The sequence below is a fragment of the Cololabis saira genome, chromosome 15 (assembly GCF_033807715.1).
Source record: "Cololabis saira isolate AMF1-May2022 chromosome 15, fColSai1.1, whole genome shotgun sequence".
In the NCBI taxonomy this organism is placed as follows: Eukaryota; Metazoa; Chordata; class Actinopteri; order Beloniformes; family Belonidae; genus Cololabis; species Cololabis saira.
Genome location: NC_084601.1, coordinates 46,096,648 through 46,118,489, shown reverse-complemented (window position 1 = coordinate 46,118,489; position 21,842 = coordinate 46,096,648). Strand labels below are relative to the sequence as shown.

Sequence of the window (21,842 nt, the reverse complement as noted above, 5' to 3'; positions counted from 1 at the left end):
CGGTTCATCTGGATCTGTTAGTTCCTATGAAGCTCCCAGACCCCTGAGGTTCATCTGGATCAGTTAGTTCCTATGAAGCTCCCAGACCCCTGAGGTTCATCTGGATCTGTTAGTTCCTATGAAGCTCCCAGACCCCTGAGGTTCATCTGGATCTGTTAGTTCCTATGAAGCTCCCAGACCCCTGAGGTTCATCTGGATCTGTTAGTTCCTATGAAGCTCCCAGACCCCTGAGGTTCATCTGGATCTGTTAGTTCCTATGAAGCTCCCAGACCCCTGAGGTTCATCTGGATCTGTTAGTTCCTATGAAGCTCCCACACCCCTGAGGTTCATCTGGATCTGTTAGTTCCTATGAAGCTCCCAGACCCCTGAGGTTCATCTGGATCTGGTTTGTTATGGTTCCAGAACCAGAACCAAGCAAGTTGAGGCAGCGTTCAGTTATTCTGCTCCTCACCGGTGGAACAAACTTCCTGTAGACCTGAGGTCTGCTCCAACTGTAGATCCTTTAAATCAGGATAAAAACATTACTGTTTACTGATATGAAGCGTACTCTTAAATTAAATACTTACCTGCTGGACTCTACTGCCCTTACTTTTTAACAACTTGTGCTTTTTATTATTTTACCTCTTTTCTTATCATTTTATTTCATGTTATTTGTTATTTACTGTTTAATTGTGTCTTTCCGCTTTTAATGTTGATATAAAGCACTTTGAATTATATATTGTTTTTCTGCACTACCTTGTTCTCTTGTGCTGATATAACATTAATTACTTATATGTGGGATCAATAAAGTTCTTATTTTTGCCATCTAAGAAAATTAAATATATTATATTTTGTGCCTGACTGTTTCCCAAGTATATTAGTGTGTGTGTGAATGAATAAATGAGACGTAAAACGTAAATTTCTTTGTAGAAAGACGCTTTATGAAAATAAGTCCATTTACTTGTATTAGTTTACAGCGCAGTCTTGAACATCCAATATGGCGGCGACGTTGACGTATCGCAGCAGCTCCATGGGGCGGATACGTATTTATATGGGCAGCACTACGCTTCCGTACGTTACCGTATATTTTTTTCAACTATCTTTATTTGTAATAAATATGTGTACATATCAAAATCAGGGGGTTCAAAGAATCAAGAAAACGAACATTATACAGTTAATTGTTTGGTAAAGCAAGCACCGAAGGACGCCATCTACAGTATCCAAAAAAGGTTGTAAAACAGATTTAAACAAGCGATAAACAGAGAAAAAAGAACCAGCGAGGGCAAGGCAAGGCATTGTATTTTTTTAAAGCAGTAGATTAGAGCTACACGTGTATATTTTCTTGACTTAAAAAAACTTCCCACTGGTTTTTCTTATAGTTTTTTCCTTCTCAACAGAAGCAGCATGGTACCTGTATTATGGTACATGATAGACGCCAAAAAGCGCCATCTGATTGGTCCATATTTGATCATTCCTACTTTCTGCCATAACTTTTAAATGGTATGACATAAAGACTTGTGGGTGGTGGTGTCATCGGACTCGGTTTTGAGTCCTTGAACATAATTGGTGAAAATTAGCCCCGCTCCTTCTTCTGATTGGTCGATATGTGATGATTCCTATTTTCTGCAATAACTTTTGAATGGTTTGACATAGAGAGAAATGGGTGGTGTCATCAGACTTAGTTTTGAGTCCTTGACCTTTATTGGTGAAAATTGCACGCGCGAGGGCACTGCAGGCAGCGATGAGCTCCTTGCAGCTTTAATTGTAGTTGTAGTTGGAGTGGAAATGCAGTCCTAACCTGCAGATATGTTACGTTACTGGTCTGTTTCACAGTGTTTTTTGTAAACTTTGGGGCAGAAAACCTGTGTAACCCTTTGTTTCCGCATTGAAACTCGGTCTGGAATTGATGTTAATCAATAAAGAAACAAATTGCAGGATTGATAATAGCATAACATTTACCTATCAAAGATAAACTATATCCTGTCAGTGTCTGCTGATCATAGCGGGGGCTGAACTTGAAACACCAGGGCAGGGCCGTGCCGCCCATAGGGCAGGTTAGGCAAATGCTAGGGGCGCCAGCATGCCAGGGGGCGTCATGCAGGCAGCTGTTTTTTTTTTTGTTTTGTTTTGTTTTTTTTTAATAAACTTTTGAAAAATTAGAAATGAATACACTAAAAAACAACAACAGTACATATAACCATAAGTCTTTAAATAATAATGAAGTAGGGCACGTCAGGGTACTTACGCATTTAAGCAAGTTAAATGCATAAGTACCCTGAGAAAAACTCCGGCGCGGTTCTCTCTTCTCCAGTGGATGGTAGAGGTTTTAGGTAGAAATATTGAGGTTATTATTTTCTTTTTTCCTCCCTTCCCCTCTAATCCTCCGTGTGGTGAGTTTAGTCGTGTTTTCCCCTCCACCACACGGCTCTCAACGGCTGCTTTTGCTGAGAGTTCGAGTCCAAACTGACGCACAACAAACAGGACGCGTTTAGTCTACTTAACGAAGTGGAGGCTGGTGTTTCTGTTGAATGTTCGCCTGGTGTTCCCACCAGTCTCACCAATCCCCCAAAAACGAACTCTTACCCTGCAGAAACTACGCTGAAGTAAAGGAACATAAATAATTTGAACTTTTTGGTTTTAATTAACTCGCGCAGCGCACCTGGCTCCACAGCCAGGAGCGCTCACGCTGGCTTTCTTTTACGCAGCCGCCGGTTTGGTGCAGTTTTTTTGAACGTTAGCTGCTATTAAAAACGACTTTTTTAATATCTTCACGTGAAAGAAACCTCTAGGATTGTCGTTTGGACCTCGAAGTAGCCTTATGTGGCTGTGTGAAGCTGTTTGCAGCGCGTTGCAGAATTCCGCCACCAACACGCATAATTAAGGCTGATTTACGGTTCCGCGTTACACCAATGCGCGTTACACCCTACGGCGTAGGGGACGCGGCGACGCTTACGTACGGTGCGCGTCGCGCCGTACCCTACGGCGTAGGCTCTGCGTCGATTTAACAGGTATTCACGGAGTTGACACTCAGCTGTCGCCTGGATAAACAGACCGGCGAAACTCGAGAGAAGGGTGGATGGCTTAAGGTTAAGTGCCCCCTCCCACCCCCCTCCATTTAAAAATATGTATTTATTTTTTAGCATATTTGGATGTATCTTGCTCCCTGTTTTTTAAAAAAGACCTAAGGGAGGAGTTTTGTTAAGAATTCTCCAAGGGGGACGTGGTGCTTGCTCGAAAATCGATCCCGCTTTGAAATAATTAGAAATAGCGTTGGACCGCTTTTGCTGCCATGAAGGCAAGTTATTATTGGTAGTACTTGTTATTATTTGTGTGCAATACCTTTTACTTGACCTATTTTACCATTTGAAATTTTGTTTGTGTTTGCGCTTGTTTCTTTATTTAATTGCTGCACTGAGTTGTTGTATTACTTATTTATTACATATTATATATTTAATTATTTAATACATCCTAAAGAAATTGCCATTCCGTTTCTCTCTCTGTGTGTGTGTGTGTGTGTGTGTGTGTGTGTGTGTGTGTGTGTGTGTGTGTGTGTGTGTGTGTGTGTGTGTGTGTGTGTGTGTGTGTGGTGGTAGTGGACGGGACGGTAAAGGGACGGGAACGGGGTGGGGGGGCGCCAGCAAATATTTTGGCTAGGGCGCCAAATGGGTCAGGAACGGCCCTGCACCAGGGTTACATTTTCTTACAATGCCTGTGTGCACAGCTTTGTTTATTTTGAAGTGAAGGGAAAGTGTGTCATTTTTTTATTCTGTTGAAAGGGGAAGCTCAAGGCAACAGAGAGGAAGGGACTGGAGCCACCGCATGACAAAGTTCTACGAGCAGAAAGAGACGGCAGGGGGTGATTATGCCAGACATGCAGATGCTGAGAGCGGTGGTGCAGCAGCGACTGGCGGCTGCTGCAGAGGAGATCTTCAGGCTGTTTGAAGGAGCCATGGTGGAGTACGAGGCAGAGAAAGAGCACCAGCACAGCCTGCTGGAAGCTTGCACTGCGCCCAAGAGAGCTGAAGCAGGTCAGTTTTCTTTCTCTGATTCCTTTTATGTTGTTACAGCTCAACTCAATGCTAGGGATTTATCTCACATGAAGTTTCAACTGTAGAAATGAGATGTCTATTTATGAACAATGAGCCATAATGTGCAGTACGACTGGCATGCAGAGGCAGGATGTCCAGCTCGTCTGGCCTTCAAAATAAAAGCTTGAACTGTAACAAATAATCAGTGAGAAGCACAACTTTATAGCCTTCAATTATGTTTATTAAGTATTAATATTCATAGCATGTGTTTTTTCTTTGTAATTGCTTTCCAGAAAAAAAAAGTTGGCTAAATACATTTTATTGTGGAGTTTATTCTGACGTTAAAAGATTAGGATCTGCTGTGTAAATGCTCGAAGGTTTCCCCTTAAATTTTGCATAAAGATTTCTGGTGTCCATTGATTTTGTTGACTTTTTTTTTTTTTACATTGTGATAATAACTTTGCTTCCTCGAGGAACAGAAAATCCCCGACTGAACCGTAGGTGTATATAATTAGTGACAAACATAAGCCCCGCTGGTTACAAAATGTAGGACTTAAGGCAAACCAGAAAAGGCTAAAGTGTAGTAATATAAAACTAAATTACAAGATTATCATCAAGACTTGTCAGAATTTAAAGTAATATCTGCATATGTGTGTTTATCAACTTTCCCCTTAGATATCAACATCAACACATTTATTGTGAGCAAAGAAGAGATTGTGTCTGAGCCGCTGAAGCAGGAAGACTCAAATCCTCCAAATATTAAAGCTGAGCAAGACCAGATCCAAGTCCTGCAGGAGGCTGAAGTCACAGCATTTTATCATCTCCTTGTGAAGTGTGAAGAAGATGAAGAGAAACCTCAAGGAAAGGAAAGCAGAGCACCAGAGTTTAATCTAGAGTCTCAAACTGAAATTATAGATTTTTTTGAAACAGAGAATAAAGTCATATATCAGTGTGAATCCACTGGAGAACCTCAGTCGGGTTCAAACTTCATGAAAAATAAAGCCTGCTGCCTGACTGAGAGACAATATTGCTGCTCTGTGTGTGGAAAAAGATTCACCCAGAACTCAAATCTAAAGACGCACATGAAAACCCACACAGGAGAGAAACCGTTCGGCTGCTCCATTTGCAATAAAAGATTCACACAGAAAGTGAATCTGACGCGTCACATGAAACATCACAGCAACCCTGTTGGAGGAAAGAAACGTGGAGCACCAGATTCTGAAGATAAAAACAAAATGATAGATTCTTCTGAACCTGAGGGAAAAGTAAGCGATAACTCCAAGTCATCCACAAAACCTCAGTCGCGTTCAAACTTCATGAAAAATGGCAGCTGTAATCGGAGCGAGAGACCATTTTGCTGCTCCGTGTGTGAAAAGAGATTCAGCCAGAACTCAAATCTTCGGACACACATGAAAACCCACACAGGAGAGAAGTCCTTCGGCTGCTCCATTTGCAATAAAAGATTCATACAGAAAGGGAATCTGACACGTCACATGAAACATCACAGCAAAACTGTTGGAGGAAAGAAAATAAGAGCTCCAGAGTCAGAGCCAGATGATAATAACAAAATTCTAGATTCTTCTGAACCTGAGGGAAAAGTAAGCGATGACTCTAAGTCATCCACAAAACCTCAGTCGTGTTCAAACTTCATGAAAAATAAAGCCTGCTGTCTGACTGAGAGACAATATTGCTGCTCTGTGTGTGGAAAAAGATTCACCCAGAACTCAAATCTAAAGACGCACATGAAAATCCACACAGGAGAGAAACCGTTCGCCTGCTCCATTTGCAATAAAAGATTCATACAGAAAGTGAATCTGACGCGTCACATGATATATCAGCAGCACTGTTGGAGGAAAGAAACGTGGAGCACCAGTCAGAGCCAGATGCTAATAACAAAATGATAGATTCTTCTGAAACTGAGGGAAGAGTCAGATATCACTGCTGGAGAACCTCGGTCGGCTTCACACTTTTTGGAAAATAAAGCCTCAAATCTGAGCAGCAAAAGATTCAGACAGAACTCCAATCTAAAGACACTTGAAATTCCACACTCGGAAAAGGCCGTTCTGCGGCTCGATTGGCAATAAAAGATTAATACAGAAAGCAAAAGAGAAGTATCACATGGCAGGTCACACAGGGGAAAAACGGTTTGGCTGCAAGACTTGTGACAAGTGGTGTACTTGGGTTTATCAGCTCAAAAACACCAGTATGTCAGGGCAGAGCTTCAGCACTCCATGGAGAAAAAGCAGGCAACAAGTTACGGAAGGTAAAACTTCACACAGTTCTACAGCTCAGGCTGACAGAAGAATATTTAGAAGACATGACTGCAGTAAAACTGGTATTTGTGAGGGTGCGATGCCATGCAGGAGAGGAACCTGTCAGTGTCTCACTTTGCAGCAAGAGCTATTCTGGGAGAAGGAATGAGCAGACACATGGATCACACACAGGAGAGTCAGCGAGCTGTCCTTACAGCTGGATCTCAGCCACATGATGGCACCCTCACACACACAAATGTGTCTACACGCTGTTTGCATTACATTTATAAAGTTTTGTGTCCCTACTGCTCTCTATACACGAGTGGCACTGGGAAATTATAGATTTATTATTCACTTAACAGGACACTGTTTGCACCCCAGCTAAATCTCATTCACATAAATATAGTTTGTATGCAAGACTTTTATCCCCCACGTAATAAAGGCAGTGTGGCTTACGTGGATCAAGCCACTGAGCCTCCATTCTGGAGATGCATCTCCTCCACCAGCTGAGCCCTGGCCACCCAACAAATGCAACTACGGTGGATATTCATAACTGAGCAAGTTATTTTTCACACGGACACCAAACCACTCTATGAGCGAGTGTGTTCACAAGGAGGGGATTGGCCCTGAACACTGCAGTGGTTCTACTACAAGCTACAAGAAAACTCTCTTAGTTAGTTTTAATAGTGTAACAGCGCCCCCCTCTGGCCTTACCTGTCCACTACAGACCCCGGTGTATGTTGTAACCTCTCCACATGTAACTCTGTAACTCCAGCTGGTTCTTGTGCTCTGCGGGCCTGTGACTGATACCTGCTTTTCTTGTTTTGCGTTTGGATAAAATAAAGTTTTCCTTTAACTAAAAAGCTTTTTTTTTTTTTTCATTTGCTGTGATCAAGTGTCAAGTCTTTTACTTGTTGCATCCACAAACCCGATCCTCGATGAAACCTCTACTATTATATAGCAGTTTTCATCTCCTGACTTCTCCAGTGTTACAAAAAAGAAGCAACATTACCATATCGATCTGTTCAAATGATTATGATTTTGCTCCAGTTTTCTCCTGGCTTGGAAAGAAAGTGACTTGGTGCTTTTCTTTTTGTGCAGAAATATTGATTTTGATGAAATCCGACATTTTTAAAGCTGAAATAGGACTCTTTTAGCACATAAATCACAACAGCTGGTGGCCATCTCTTTTCTGTATTTGAAATTTCAATAGGGTTTAGAAAAATAAGTCTTTCTGACTTGTGTCACACTTCAGACAAAAAGTTTCCAACAAGATGAAGCAGATGCCTTCTCTCCTCCCAGTGTATTTTATTAATTAATTTGTTTACCTAATAGTACGCAAACTTGTTTCACATCAGATCTTCAGATTCATCCTTTACACAGACACTGGAAGTCGAACACCAACATACAGTCACGATAAACGTCACAAGTTTAACGGGGTTCTCGGTATATGCTCTTCAAATGTATTACCTCCCAAAATGCAGGAATTCAAAAATGACACCCCAACATCTGTGGTTCGTGGCTCAGCATGTTCACACGGGATAAATTAAGTCCATGTTTTTTTTATAATTTACAGATATTAATCCCAAGGCCCTGTAGTAAACAAGTTGATTACTATTTAATTAATATAAACGCTGGATATTGAATTGGAGTCGAGCTCTGATCACACTCCACTTCAGTTAAAACACGTCATATTTTGACAGGTTACCAAACCTGGAGATTACATCAGCCTGCGTGCTCAAGTTGCCATGGTAACGGTAAACAGAATATTAACTAACTGGTTATTTCATTGTAGCCTAAATGCTTTGAGCTTATTGCAGGATAAAAAGTTTTTTAGCCAGCTAAGAGTCATGTCTGCTGGCTCCGAGAGTCCTGCTTTCAACAGGTCTCATTTCTTCATCTTTTTTTAAACACATTTAAAGGATCATATCATATTATATCGCTACAACCACTGCAGCTGCCATAATTACAGTATGTCAGGAAGGAGGCAGAAAAGGTGACTCCCACCACAAATCACTAAATTATTGACATGCATTTGCACGGGATTACAAGTTTCCCTTGATCTCTGTGTTAGCTGAAATGGGGTGGATCATTTGTGCAGGAATCTCAACTTTACAAATGGCACATTTCCGCTCGATTAATATCGCAGATATCCTCCGTAATTATTACAAATCACCACAGGTTCCAGGGTGATAGTCCCATACGAACAGAGCACTAGGCTGTAAAGATTTCTTCTGAGCCCGCGATCACACTGTGGTGAGTTGCACAAACATCAAATCATAAAATCTCAGTCTGCATAATTTAATAACATTGTACAAACAAACCCAGATCTGCTTTTTTGAGGGGGGGGGGGGGTTTAACAGTCTAGGCTGTAAAGATTTCTTCTGAGCCCGCGATCACACTGTGGTGAGTTGCACAAACATCAAATCATGAAATCTCAGTCTGCATAATTTAATAACATTGTACAAACAAACCCAGATCTGCTTTTTTGAGGGGGGGCCGGGGGGGGTTAACAGTGCTTTTATAAAACAAAGATATCAGTGATGCAGCTGCTTTTTAACTTTATTAAATTTAAAGTAGACAGTCTTTCAGACAGCGCACCTGACAGCTTCCTGTCCTTCGTGACATCTCATGTGAGAAGTTAAATATATAGTTTTACTGAAACCTTGCCCACAGACTGAACAGCTGAAAGCCTTCTCTCCACTGTGGACTCTTGTGTGGTTGACAAAATCCTGTTTTCTCCTGAAAGCTGCCGTGCACACAGAGCAGCTGAAGGGTTTTTCTCCAGTGTGGATCCTCGAGTGTTCCACAAACGCGTTTTTCCACTTAAAAGCCGCCTTGCAGACGGAGCAGATGTAGGGCTTTTCCCCCGTGTGGCTCCTCATATGACGACTTAGCCCCACGTTGTGCCTGTAACTTTGACCACATACTGAGCAGGTGAAAGGTTTCTCTCCTGTGTGGGTCCTCGAGTGCTGCACTAAAGTGTATTTTCTTTTAAAAGTGGCGTTACAAACAGAGCAGCTGAAAGGTCTTTCGCCAGTGTGGATTCGTGTGTGTTCCACGTACGCATTTTTCCACGTAAAGGCTGCATTGCAGACGGAGCAGCTGAAGGGTTTTTCTCCCGTGTGGATTCTCTGGTGTCCTAACAGACGTCCTCGGCGGCTGAACGTCTTACCGCAGTCGCCGCAGATGTGCAGCTTCTTACCAGGGTCACATCTTTTACCAGCAGAGTTTAAACCCGACTGGGGTTCACTCCCCGCCTCCCAAGTTCCATCACTCACGTCGGTCTCCGAAGAATCCAACATCTTGTCATCTGTGTCCGACTCTAAATACTGAGATGAATCCAATTCTGGTCCTCCCGGAGAGTTTCTGTTCTCCTCAGTGTGGCTGTGGAGAAATTCACAGGCCTGTGGTTTCTCTTCATCATCTTCACTCTTCACATTAACAGGGTTGAATGTGAACTTGATGATATCGGCCTCCTCCTCTTCCTCTTTAATGTGTTTTGTGTCCTCCTGGTGCAGATTCAGACTCCAGTTCTGCTCCTCTTTGATCACCACCTGCTGGACATCTGCAGAGTCAAATAAAAACATACATCATGTAGCTGCCTACCAAAAAAAAGGAACATAATATGATTCCTTTGAAATCTAGATTGTACTGGTTTATCCCACTAAAATCATTAAGTTTGAACTGAAACGTAAAGACATTGTTGTAGTGTGTACCGACCTACGTTCCTGTGGCGTTCTGAGTAAAACAAAGAAAATGTCCAGAAAAGCCCCATAATTTACCTCCTTTACAGTCTAGTCCGCACGGATTTACCACAAACGGACTAAAAACACAATCTGACTCCGGTTTCAATTCTTTCATTCTGAAGTCTTGAGTTTTGCTCAATTTAACAGGCTTAGATTTGAGCATAAATTAATTTCCATAAAACTTGCAGACTGTTTGTAAACAGATGTATAGATGTATGTATTAATATTAATAGTATAATTGTAATGGAAAATGTTCAGTCACTCTGAGTTCATCACGAGTCCACTCAACCCAGACCAACATTGTGTCTGTGCAGTTACACAGATGCAAATATGTTGTTGTGATAACGGCGTGTTATTATGAGCATCCAGCTCTGTTCTGTAAACCTGCTGTACTGGAGACCCTCTGTGTCACTCCTGCATTCAAACAAGAAATTAACATTTACACCCTTTTGCATGCAAGAGAAAATGAAGTAATTCACAAATTCGAGCCATATTGCCAAGTCTCTTTTTTAGCGTGCTATTATATCATTTCAGTCTTTTCTTCCCATATCAATAAATTAATTATTTGTTTAGTCCTACTGATACATAACTGTTTGCTCCAACATTCTCTAGCTTCGCCACAATATTTTGAAGTAATGTTTTTGTCATTATTATGGTTGTTTAATTAGTCATATTTTCATCGTAGTTCAAATTTTGGCTCCCAACAATTACAAAAATTCAAATAAACAGACTACTTTATTTAACCCCAAACGGAAATCAATTGTTGCAGAAGTCATTTCATTTCAGCCATCTGACAACATAATATTAAGTTCTAGCAGTAGGAGTTTTTGTACTTCTTCCTACTCCTTTTCGAACACATCAAGACTGTTGCTGCTACAATAAGAATGTCTCTTGCATTCCTGGTTTTAGTATGTTTCCGCATATCAGTTACTTTAGACTGCCATAATGTTCAAAAGAAAGACTTGAATTGAATTTGAATTGAAAATTGAAAATTGCTCCCATAAATAAAAAAAAAAAAAAAATATATATATATATATATATATATATATATATATATATATATATATATATATATATATATATATATATATATATATAGCCACATATTCTGGCTATACTTGTACTAATGTGCAAGGTTTCCCAAGTAATATTGAGGTCAAGATGGTGTTTCTGGGATTATTTGATGAACTCTACCTCCATTTGTCTTGTTGGCCGGAGTCATTATTAGTTTGTCTGAGATTAAAATTGACAGGAGAAAATTCAACCGCTTGAAGTTATCAGTAAATGAAAAAGCTTCAAAAGTCAGTGGATTATAGTTGTAGATAATCATGTTTTTAATGTTGACCAAAGTAACACTGATTTTGAAAAATATACTTTTTGGCTCATATTTAAGTCTTATTGTTTCCAACATCACTAGTTGTTGATGGACTGTCTCTTCAAACTTCATCAGATTTATGTCCTATAAAATCCTATAATATCCCCAAAAAACTGTCAACACATACTTACCAACTTCACAACAAACCTTTGCTTTTGAAAACAGTTGTCACGCCTTTTAGAAAGTAAACGGTAAACAACTACAGCAGCTTTCTGTGTTTCACATTTAATGTCAGCAACAATTAAAGAAAGAGGGGAAGAATATGATCAACTACCAGCACTGTCGCCAGGTTCGTCCGCAGCATTTAGTCTTTCCTTCTCCAAGATGCTCATCTTATGGAAAAGGTCTTACTGTGTTCGGAGCAGGTAGTTTTTCTGCACCAAGTCTGATCTCCATCAAACTCTCCTTTCTCTCAGCTCCACCAGTCTGCTCCAACCAGCTGAGAATCAGGGGAAATCAACAAGCACCCGGACAGGTTTGTGACATGTATGGTTGATCAAATGATTCAGATAGGATATTACAGTCACAGAGATTGTTGATGCAGTAAATGCTGGCTGCTGCTAACAGTAAACACTTCCGGTGGCAGGCCGGTGCAATTTGATTTTCAAATTAAAAGCATCAAAACTGGACCACAATGCCGCAGCGTTTACTGAAGTGCTGCATGATCTTTGGAAGGAGCGTCTCAGTCCATCTATTCATCTATTTTTTGTTCCTGCCTAATTTTGTTAAGTGAATTCAGAACTGCACACATAACGCATTTTGGTACCTTATTAAAATTATTATTATTAAAATAAATAGAAATTAATTATATTATAAAATCACATGTAAGGCATGCATCATAGCAACTTTCCCATCAGTATTTGGCTTTCAGACCATTGAGTTTTAAATCCCACAGATGGTTATTTATTGACTTCCAGGGGTATTTTAGGCAGGGTCATTTTAAGATGAAAAGCTGGTGTATTCATCTTCATCTGCTCTTGGAGTTGAATTAATGCTTGTAAAAGTTTATGTAATTCTATAAATACGATAACTGTAAAGTGGACCCTTTTAAATTGCATTTAAGTTCGTCTTTCTGGCTTTTTCAGGTTTTCTGTGCTGTTGTTCTTTCTGATTGGAAACTGCCACACTGGGGATTAATAGAGTAGTACTGGTACTTAATTAAATTCCATCCCTATTCTAGTCATGGAGCATCTCAGCTGTGGTGGAAACTTTGACACAGACAGAAGCACTCCGACAAATAGGTAATGCTGAAATGCAGGAACTCAGTTACTGTCTTGTATCATTCTCCCAGAAATCATGTGATCATGTGACCTTGATTTCAATAAAGGCGGTTAGTTTGTGGATTATGAATGGACTTGTTTTATGGAGTTTTTCTATTAAACCAGGTTACTTTTATAAGCAGTTGGGACCTTTTCAAATATTCAACAGTAATGGATACAACTTAAATTCAAAATAAAGGAAAAGATACAAGAAGCTCAAAAAAAATCAAACAGGAGGTATAAGGCATATTATGTTGGTCATAACTTACTTTTATATTTAAGCATGTTATCATGGTAAAGTAAAATCCCTGTGTTTTGGATTCTTTCTTCCTGACAGGAGAAAAAATAAAGCATGCTGCACAAATGTACCTGTGTCGCAAGTTAGGACATCAAATTTCTAATTATGACATTAACTAGTTATTGAATGCAATGAATACAAATAACATTTGCCTGGAGGGCAAGTTGGTGATGTCAGAATAAACTGAATTGAGCCTCTGACAACACACACTATCACTATCACATAAAAAAATTAATTATAACATTGTCACCATCTTAACCCCCATACTAATCAACAACATTAAGTAGGATTTGCTGCTGTCATCGGATGCAAAGTAAAGAGAGTTCATGTCTGCTGCGTCATATAACTGGATCAGTATGAGCGTTCCATGCTGGTAACTGTCACCTATTCAGCCCCTTGACTCTTGTTAACGCCATTATGCTGCAAACACAGACATTCTAACTCAAACCTGCTTCGATTCACATGGTCTCATGTTGCTCCTTAAAAAAGTTCACACTCTTCACCATCTGGACATTTAACTCCAGAAAAATCCTGTAATCCAGTGTTATTTCTTGATCTGTTTCCTCTGCTGCATAGGCATACCGTACTTTAAAGCTACACACGTCAGGAAACGGCTTCATTTAATTTCCTCAAGGGTTCATAGATATAAACCTCTTTGCTCTTTCAAGTGAATTTAAGAGTCTAATCATGCTCACTCATCACTAGGGATTGGAATTGAGAACCGGTTCTTATATTAGGTCACCTGGGAGACACTCAAATAGAACCTAATTGGACACACCGGGTTCTCACTGCCTTATGTATCGCAAAGAAAACCATTCTAGTAAATAGGGGCTGTGGCTTGGGCGTCTCCGGGCCTCCCGGGGGGGGCTGGGCCGTGGACGTGGGGGTCCCACCCGGAGGGCCCGGCCCTGCCTGGGTGGGGGGTGGCTGTCTGCGCTGGGGGGGCATTGCTGCCTTGGTCCTCCGTCGCTGGGCGGGGGCCAAGTGCCCCTGCGGATGTGGGGACTCCGTGACCCTTGGGGTGTCCGCCGGGGTGGCCTTGGGGGGGGGGGGTGGGGCCGGGTCCGGGGATCGGGCCTCCCCTGACCGGGGGGTGCACGGGCGGGCGCGACGGCGGGGTGGCACCATTCCCAGGTATCTATGTCTTATGTTGTCAGTATGAATGGGAGGATGTTGGACCGTTTCCCCCTCCGTCTGGGGGCTCCGGCAGCGCCGGGGGCGCCCGTGGAGGTACGGTGGGGCCCTGGCCCGGCCGGCCCCCGTCTACTGGATGGCCGGTGGGGGGACGCGGGTGTCTTATCAGGGCCGGCTTTGCTGGTCCTGCTTCCTGGATTCGGCCTCCGCTCCCCCTCTTTCCCCCCCTACACAATTCATACGCACATAGGCGAAGGGCGGGGGGTCCGGGTCGTGGGGGGCACTGTCCCGCGTGGCCCGGCACTCCCCGCCTCACGGTTTTAACAGCAAAATAGACACTGCACAATCAACACTTAATAAATACATTTGACAAGGACACGTAGTTCGGGAGGGGGGGGGGGGGTCGGTGTCAATCGATACTTGGCCCTCCCCCCTCCCTGTTTTTATGGCATTAATCACATGCACTCAACACCAGGGGCGGGAGGGGGTCCCACATCACCCGCGTTCCCTCACCGGCCTGGGATTATTAGTATTATTATTATTATTATTAGTAGTAGTATTATTATTATGTATAGATATCGGATAGTTGAATGGATGAATGAATGGGATGCCTGGGTCTGGGGCCCTCCGTTGTCGGGCCTGCACGGGTGTCGCCTTGTTGGGGGGTTCCTCCTCTCCGGGCCCGTCTCCGGTCCCCCCCGCTGCCTCTGCGGCGGGGCGCCCCTCTGGTCTTGGAGGGCCACTTTCGTGGGGGACGGGTGCGCCTGCCCGCATCGGCGGCCGGGGCGGCTCTGTCTCTCCGGGCAGGCTGGCCCCCTGCCGGGTGGGGGTCGTTGGCCTGAAGGGTGAGGGCCTCCTGGCCGCGTGTCCGGCCCGGACCGGGTGGCCGGGGATTGCCTGGGTCGCGGTCCGCCGCCGCAGGATCCCTGGCTGCTTCTTCCCGCGCCGTTGGAGGGGGGGGGGCGGGGGCTCGCAGGCGGTGGGTTGCCTCCCTCCTACTACTCCCCTCAGTGGGGTTGCCGGTGGCCTGGGTTCCGGGCTCTTCCGTGTCGGCCTCTGGTCTCGCGGGTGGCGGGGTTGCTCCCCCCCCTCCCCCACTATAGATACACTTCAGGTGGAGCTTTGTTTGGTTTATTACACACACACACACACACACACACACACACACACACACACACACACACACACACACACACACACACACACACATATAGTCACTTAGTCACATGCATATACACACACACACACACACACGCATGATCATATACATACACACACACACACATAGACATACACACTGGCTTGTTCACCTGCATGCTGGCTCTCTAGTTTTTGGGTTTAGGTAGCGATAGCTTAGCTCAGACTGCGACGATCAGATCTCAAGATTTAGGTCGATTGCTGTTATTGTTTTGGTTGGCTCCGTGCCGGTTTCGTGCTTTGTTTGTGGTTTTTTGTTGCAGATTTCCAGTGCTTGACGTGTGTCTCCGTGTGTTCCTGCTTCCTGGATTGGCAGTGGATGTCGTCACCCCCCCCCCCAAAAAAAAAAAAAAAAAAAAACAACACTGGGTTTGTATGTGTATATTTATGTATGTGTACGCATATGTGTGCGTATATATATGTATATATATTAAATATAGTAATAATGCACATATATATACTTTTGGTTTCTACCGTCATGGTATCAATCATTAATATGTGTGCAGACAAGGTAAATTAAAAAAAAAAAAAAAAGAGAACCGGTTCTTGTTCAGAATCGGTTCCCAGAGTTTGAATTCTTGGAATTTGCAAACCATTTCCTTTTTGATTCCAGTGGGCACAAATGACGTCATCACGCACGTTGCATAAGCTAGCAGTCAATAGTAAACATGGTGCCCAAGCGATACAGGCGCTCCAAAGTCTGGTTACATTTCAGTAAAAAAAAGATGACTACAGGCCGACTTGCAATACTTGCCAAGTGGATATTTCATTAAATGGAGAAAATACTACCAACATGCAAAAAACTGTTGCAAAATAGCATGCAATAACAATCCCATTCCCATTTTCCTCATTGTTGTCCCTTCTTCCCAAATGAGAATTGATAAGGGAATAGATAAAGGAAAAAAAACATTAAGCAGAATCGAGAATGAAATTGGAATCTTAAAATCTTATTAATTCCCATCCCTAGTTATCACTTTCAAAATAAAACAAAGCATTTTTTGGCTTATTTAATGATTTTTTTCTTTATTCCTCACAGTAGTAATAGGTATGTTTTTAAAACGCGTCTCGTCACAGTAAGCTCGCCAGCTTGCGGCTGGCTGGACGGCGCTGCTGATGTTGTAAAGTGTAAATCTCTTGTTGCAGCCAGCGGAGCTGAAGGGCTTTTCTCCTGCGTGGATTCTCATGTGTAGATTTAGAGTTTGCTTCCAGAGGAAAGTCTCCTTGCAGGTTGAGCAGGCGAAAGGTTTCTCTCCGTTGGGACTTCTCATGGGCTGCACTAACACGTGTTTCCATATAAAGGCTGCTTCACATACGGAGCATATGAACGGTTTTTGTCCCGTGTGGATTTTCTTATGTTTCCACAACTCTCCTCCCAGTTTCCATCACTAACGTCTGTGAAGTGTTGTCTTCAGTGTCTGGTTCTGCACTTGGATCTGGATCTAGTTCTGGTTCTCCCAGTCTTTGTGCTCCTCAGTTTGGCTTTGATGGAGCTCTAAGGACAGAGGTTTGTTGTCATCATGTTCACTCTTCACAGGGAGGGAACTGAATGAAAGCTTAATATCAGTCTCCTGTTCCTGTTTAATGTGTTGGGGTTTCTGTTCCTCTTTAATTTGCGGGGGGTTTTGGTCCACTCTGTCAAAACTTAGACTCCAGCTCTTCCTCACCAGCGGCGAGCCTTAGATCGCTACCTGCTGCTTGTTTTCTGCAAACACCAGAAATGCAGACATATTAGGGGAAACTATGACATTAACAACACTAACACTAACAACAATGAAGCGATCCATGACAATACTTTACTCAGTCAACAACATAGCCAACTTCACTTTTGATATTCCTACTGTTACAATTTGTTATTTAGTTTAGTCTTTGTTGCTTATTCTTGCTCTATTGCATCACTTATGCATTTATTTATCAGAAGAGTTGGCTGATGCAGGAGATGGAGCGGGTTGGTGGATCCATGCTGAATAACAACGAGAGTTGCGTAACCCACATTGTGTTTCACAAATAAGGGGGGGGGGGTTCTGTCTCCTGACGAGTTTTTTGACGTCCCTCTCCTGGATTGAAAGAGTCGTCACAGAGATGGACAGGGGGTGGAGGTGATGCATCGGAGCTGTTGGGAGGTGTTGTGGGGGATGATGCTTATTCAGGTCGTTGGCCAGGCGTCGGTTGTTGATGGAGTGGGGGGCTTTAGGCTTGTGGTTCTTGATCTGCCTGAGAACTTTCCAGACAGACGCAGAGTCGTTGGCTGAGAGCTGGTGTTGGAGCTTCTCGGCCCCGTTTACACATAGCCGGGTATTTACAAAAACGGATATTTCCCCCTCTACGTTTTGAAAAATCCATCGTTTACACGAGATCGTTTTGATGTAGTCGAGGCCAGTGACCTGGGTTCTACCTCTACAGATGTTGATTTCCTTGCTAGTAACACTGCTGATTTGTTGCATTCAGCTTTAGATGAAGTTGCTCCTTTGAAAAGGAGGGTTTCTAGCCACAGGAGCTTAACTCCCTGGTATAATTCAGATATCCGCATGTTGAAACAAAACGTGCGTAAAATGGAAAGGAAGTGGTACTCTTGTAAGTCTGTAGACTCTTATCGTGAATGGAAAGATATTCTAATAGTATATAAAAAAGCCATTTGCAAAGTCAGAACAGCTTATTATTCAACGTTGATAGAGGATAATAAAAGTAACCCACGTTTTCTGTTCAGCACTGTAGCCAGGCTGACAAAGAGTCACAACTCTGTTGAGCCGTGCATTCCTGCAGCTCTCAGTAGTGAGGACTTTATGAGCTTCTTCAACAGTAAAATCACGAGAATTAGAGAAGAAATCAACCAGCCGGTTGTAGGTGTTTCTTCAGCTTTAGCGACTTCCCTAGGCTCTGACTTGACTCTAGACTGTTTTGATCCTATAGACCTCCCTGAGCTGACTTCACTCGTTAATAGAGCTAAGTCAACCACATGTATGTTAGACCCCATCCCGACTCGACTATTCAAACATATTTTTTCTCTTATTGGTACGACAATACTGGACCAAATTAACCTATCCCTAAGTTTAGGATATGTACCACAGGTTTTCAAAGTCGCAGTAATTAAACCTTTACTTAAAAAACCTTCTCTTGACCCAGACACCTTAGCTAATTATAGACCAATTTCCAACCTTCCATTTGTATCTAAAATTCTGGAAAAGGCAGTTTCAAGCCAGTTATGTGACTATTTGTATAGAAATGATCTGTTTGAAGTCTTTCAGTCAGGGTTCAGAATGCATCATAGCACAGAGACAGCACTGGTTCGAGTCACGAATGACCTCCTTATGGCCTCAGATAAGGGATTAGTTTCCATACTGGTTCTACTGGACCTCAGTGCTGCTTTTGACACTATAGATCATGGCATTTTGCTGCACAGGTTAGAGCACGTTGTTGGGATTAAAGGGACAGCTCTATGTTGGTTTAAATCATATCTATCTGACAGGTTCCAGTTTGTTCATGTACATGAGGTTTCTTCAGAACAGTCAAGGGTCTGCTATGGTGTTCCGCAGGGTTCAGTGCTAGGGCCAATCTTGTTCAGTTTATACATGCAGCCGTTGGGAAGTATAATCCAGAATCACGGCATACACTTTCATTGTTATGCTGATGATACGCAGCTCTACTTGTCTATGAAGCCGGATGAAACAGAACCGTTAGTTAAACTTCAGGCATGTCTTAGGGACATCAAGGACTGGATGTCCAGAAATTTCCTGCTTCTAAATTCAGATAAAACAGAGGTTATCATTCTTGGTCCAGAGCATCTTAGGAAGGGATTAGATGGTGTTGCGATGGCTTCCAGTGCAACTGTGAGAAACCTTGGTGTTATTTTCGATCAGGATTTGTCGTTTAAACCATATGTCAATCAGGTCTGTAAAATAGCCTTTTTCCATCTCCATAATATTGCAAAGATTAGGAAAATCCTCTCGCAGAGTGATGCAGAAAAACTAGTTAATGCGTTTGTATCTTCTAGACTAGATTACTGTAATGTGTTGTTAGCAGGATGTCCAAGTAATTTGCTGAATAGGCTCCAGCTGATCCAGAATGCAGCAGCACGAGTGCTGACAGGAATCAGCAGGAGAGACCACGTCTCTCCAGTGTTAGCGTCGCTCCATTGGTTACCCGTAAAATTCAGAATCCAATTTAAAATTTTATTACTTGCGTATAAAGCCCAAAACGGCTTAGCTCCGCATTATTTGCAAGACCTGATAGTGCCTTATGTTCCTGTCAGAGCTCTCCGTTCTCAGAGTGCAGGTTTACTCGTAGTTCCTAGAGTATCCAAATGTAGATTTGGAGGGCGGGCGTTCTGCTATCAGGCACCACTACTATGGAACCAATTTCCCATCTGGGTTAAGGAGGCTGACACCACCTCCGCCTTTAAAAATAAACTTAAAACATTTCTGTTTAGTAAAGCCTATAGTTAGTGTTTAGTAAACCTCTAGCTGGTGTTGGTAAATCTCTAGGTAGTGTAAACTTTAGTGTGTCAGAGTCGCTCCTGTAGTTTCTTGTGCTGGCCCCCCCTTCTCCTCCTTTTTCTCTCTTTTGTCCATGTTGCAGCATCCTTTGCCGGACACCGGAACCTGCAGTGTGGGAGTGAGGGGGGCAGGGTAACAGCCCGGGCAGGCGGGGGAGAAGGTTTGTCCGTCAAGACTCCTCTCCTTGGCCCTGCCCCTTTTCAACCCTTCCCCGACCCTGCACCCCAACCTGGGACCTGATGATTGGGCCGGAGCTTCGGGAGCTGCGTGCTGGCCTGCGGTCCCCACCCCTGGTCATCCCGTTGCTGCTTCCACCTGCCTGCTGTGCTGTTGCCGTCCCTGACCCACCAGTCTGGCCCTCGGCAGGAGGGTCCCCCCCTACGAGCCTGGTCCTGCTCAAGGTTTCTTCCCTCCTAAAGGGGAGTTTTTCCTTGCCACTGTTTGGCTTAAGGTTTTTCTCCCATTATGGGAGTTTTTACCTGCCATTGTTTATGTAATAACTGCTCGGGGGTCATGTTCTGGGTATGGGTCTCTGGAAAGCGTCTAGAGACAACTCTGTTGTATTAGACGCTATATAAATAAAATTGAATTGAATTGAATTGAATTTTCAAAATCTCTTCGTTTACACGAACCCGCATAAATATGCTGTTAAGGGGTGCTATGAGCAGCCAAACCTCCAGGGGGCAGTGTAACGAGAAGCGTAAAGTCATGCTAGCCAATCAGAGTCCTGGAAAAAAACGTCAACAAATGACACGTGTGAAGCCTGAATATGATTCCACGTTAAATCGACGGCGTAGCCTACGTACGGCGCGCGTCGCCGCGTACCGTACGCCGTAGGCTCTGCGTTGGTGTAACGCGGAACCATAAATCAGCCTCGACTGCCAGTTACTTCCAAAACGGAACGAGAGTCTTTCGTTTGGAGTGACAGAGAAATTGAGTTACTTTTAAGTGTGACTTTAGAATATAAAACAGGTAAAATACAAGAAAATATTGACGGTGGCCAAACAAATTGTAAACACAGGTCGCACACATGATGCTGGTGACGTTTCTGTCTCATAATGTGACGTTCTGAAGCCTAAATCTCCGTTTTCCTCTGTTTAGACGCAAACGTGAAAACGGAGTTTTTGAAAATCTCCACTTTGGCCGAAGTTTTCAGAAATTATCGTTTTTGGTGACTTTGAGCTCCGTTTTCGTGTAAACGAACGGCCTTGTAATGAGAAGATAAATCTTGTCCCACTGGCAGATTTTTCTACTTATTTCAAGTGAAAATGTACTTAAAACAGGTGAAAATTGTCAAATAAGTTATTTTTCTGGTGTTATTTTTCTGGTGATGACTCTAAATGTTGAAATAGCAGTAAAACCACATTCATTGATGAAATGACATAAGGGATGGAAAGGGGGGATGGCAGTTTTACAGGGGGGATGATTTGGACCGTTTTTATTTCAGGGGTGGATGCCATATATATATGTGTACATATATATATATATATATATATATATATATATATATATATATATATACTGTATATGTATGTATATCCACCAAGTTACACTGACATACAATTAAATTACCCAATTTAAGATTTCACAATACAAATACAAAGGCCATGACAGAGTAGGAGAGAGCTCAAACCAACACAAACTACACCTAAGTAATGAAGCTACAAGCTCTTGTGAAACAAAGTTAAATAAAAAACAAAAAACATAGTTTCCTCTAATACCATTTCCATTTCCTGTCGGAGGCAACCAAGCCATCCTTTCTTGGGGCAAGTTCCCACTTCCTCCTCCTCACTGGTTTTGGGAACCCTTAAAAATGTGTGAAATGTATCCAAATATAAGAATTATTGTCAACATTTTTAATCCTTATTCCTTTTACATTAAATATAAAGACGCATCTAGAATAGACTTTAATATCCTCAGCATCCCCATAAGCATCCCCATAAGCCTGATTATAGCATTACTTGGTGACCTCTCTTCATTACATATACCCAAACAACCCAGGAGTTTGGGAACAAAAGAGCAGAGAAATGCTTTTTGTGGATGAAGAAAAAAACTTGTGTTGTTTATTCCAGTCTCTCGTT

General features: G+C 42.7%; 2 protein-coding genes across 4 annotated transcripts; one reads left to right on the top strand and one right to left on the bottom strand.

The window, feature by feature from the left end:
• The first annotated feature begins 3,612 nt into the window (after positions 1 to 3,612).
• On the top strand, positions 3,613 to 20,082 carry LOC133460983 (zinc finger protein 84-like). Of its 3 annotated transcripts, none has more exons than XM_061741710.1 (3): positions 3,613 to 4,007; positions 11,800 to 11,858; positions 19,844 to 20,082. In XM_061741710.1, exons 1-3 carry the CDS (start codon positions 3,842 to 3,844, stop codon positions 19,895 to 19,897), a joined length of 279 nt encoding a protein of 92 aa, XP_061597694.1. In that variant the 5' UTR covers positions 3,613 to 3,841; the 3' UTR covers positions 19,898 to 20,082. The 3 variants fall into 3 exon arrangements, with proteins under 3 accessions (XP_061597694.1, XP_061597693.1, XP_061597691.1); XM_061741709.1 differs by lacking the exon at positions 19,844 to 20,082 and adding an exon at positions 12,469 to 12,605; XM_061741707.1 differs by lacking the exons at positions 11,800 to 11,858; positions 19,844 to 20,082 and adding an exon at positions 4,683 to 7,090.
• On the bottom strand, positions 7,559 to 11,935 carry LOC133460984 (gastrula zinc finger protein XlCGF8.2DB-like). The gene is made up of 2 exons (XM_061741711.1): positions 11,658 to 11,935; positions 7,559 to 9,827 (listed from the first exon to the last, which is right to left on the bottom strand). Exons 1-2 carry the CDS (start codon positions 11,713 to 11,715, stop codon positions 8,848 to 8,850), a joined length of 1,038 nt encoding a protein of 345 aa, XP_061597695.1. The 5' UTR covers positions 11,716 to 11,935; the 3' UTR covers positions 7,559 to 8,847.
• Positions 20,083 to 21,842: the final 1,760 nt, after the last annotated feature.

What these genes read in the sequence shown, in the direction of transcription:
- LOC133460983 (XM_061741707.1), top strand. Translation starts at nt 3,842, where the DNA reads ATGCCAGACATGCAGATGCTGAGAGCGGTGGTGCAGCAGCGACTGGCG. An exon ending in GCCCAAGAGAGCTGAAGCAG is followed by an intron (nt 4,008 to 4,682) that starts GTCAGTTTTCTT and finishes CTTTCCCCTTAG; the next exon opens with ATATCAACATCAACACATTT.
- LOC133460984 (XM_061741711.1), bottom strand. Translation starts at nt 11,715, where the DNA reads ATGAGCATCTTGGAGAAGGAAAGACTAAATGCTGCGGACGAACCTGGC. An exon ending in CGAACCTGGCGACAGTGCTG is followed by an intron (nt 9,828 to 11,657) that starts GTAGTTGATCAT and finishes TTGACTCTGCAG; the next exon opens with ATGTCCAGCAGGTGGTGATC.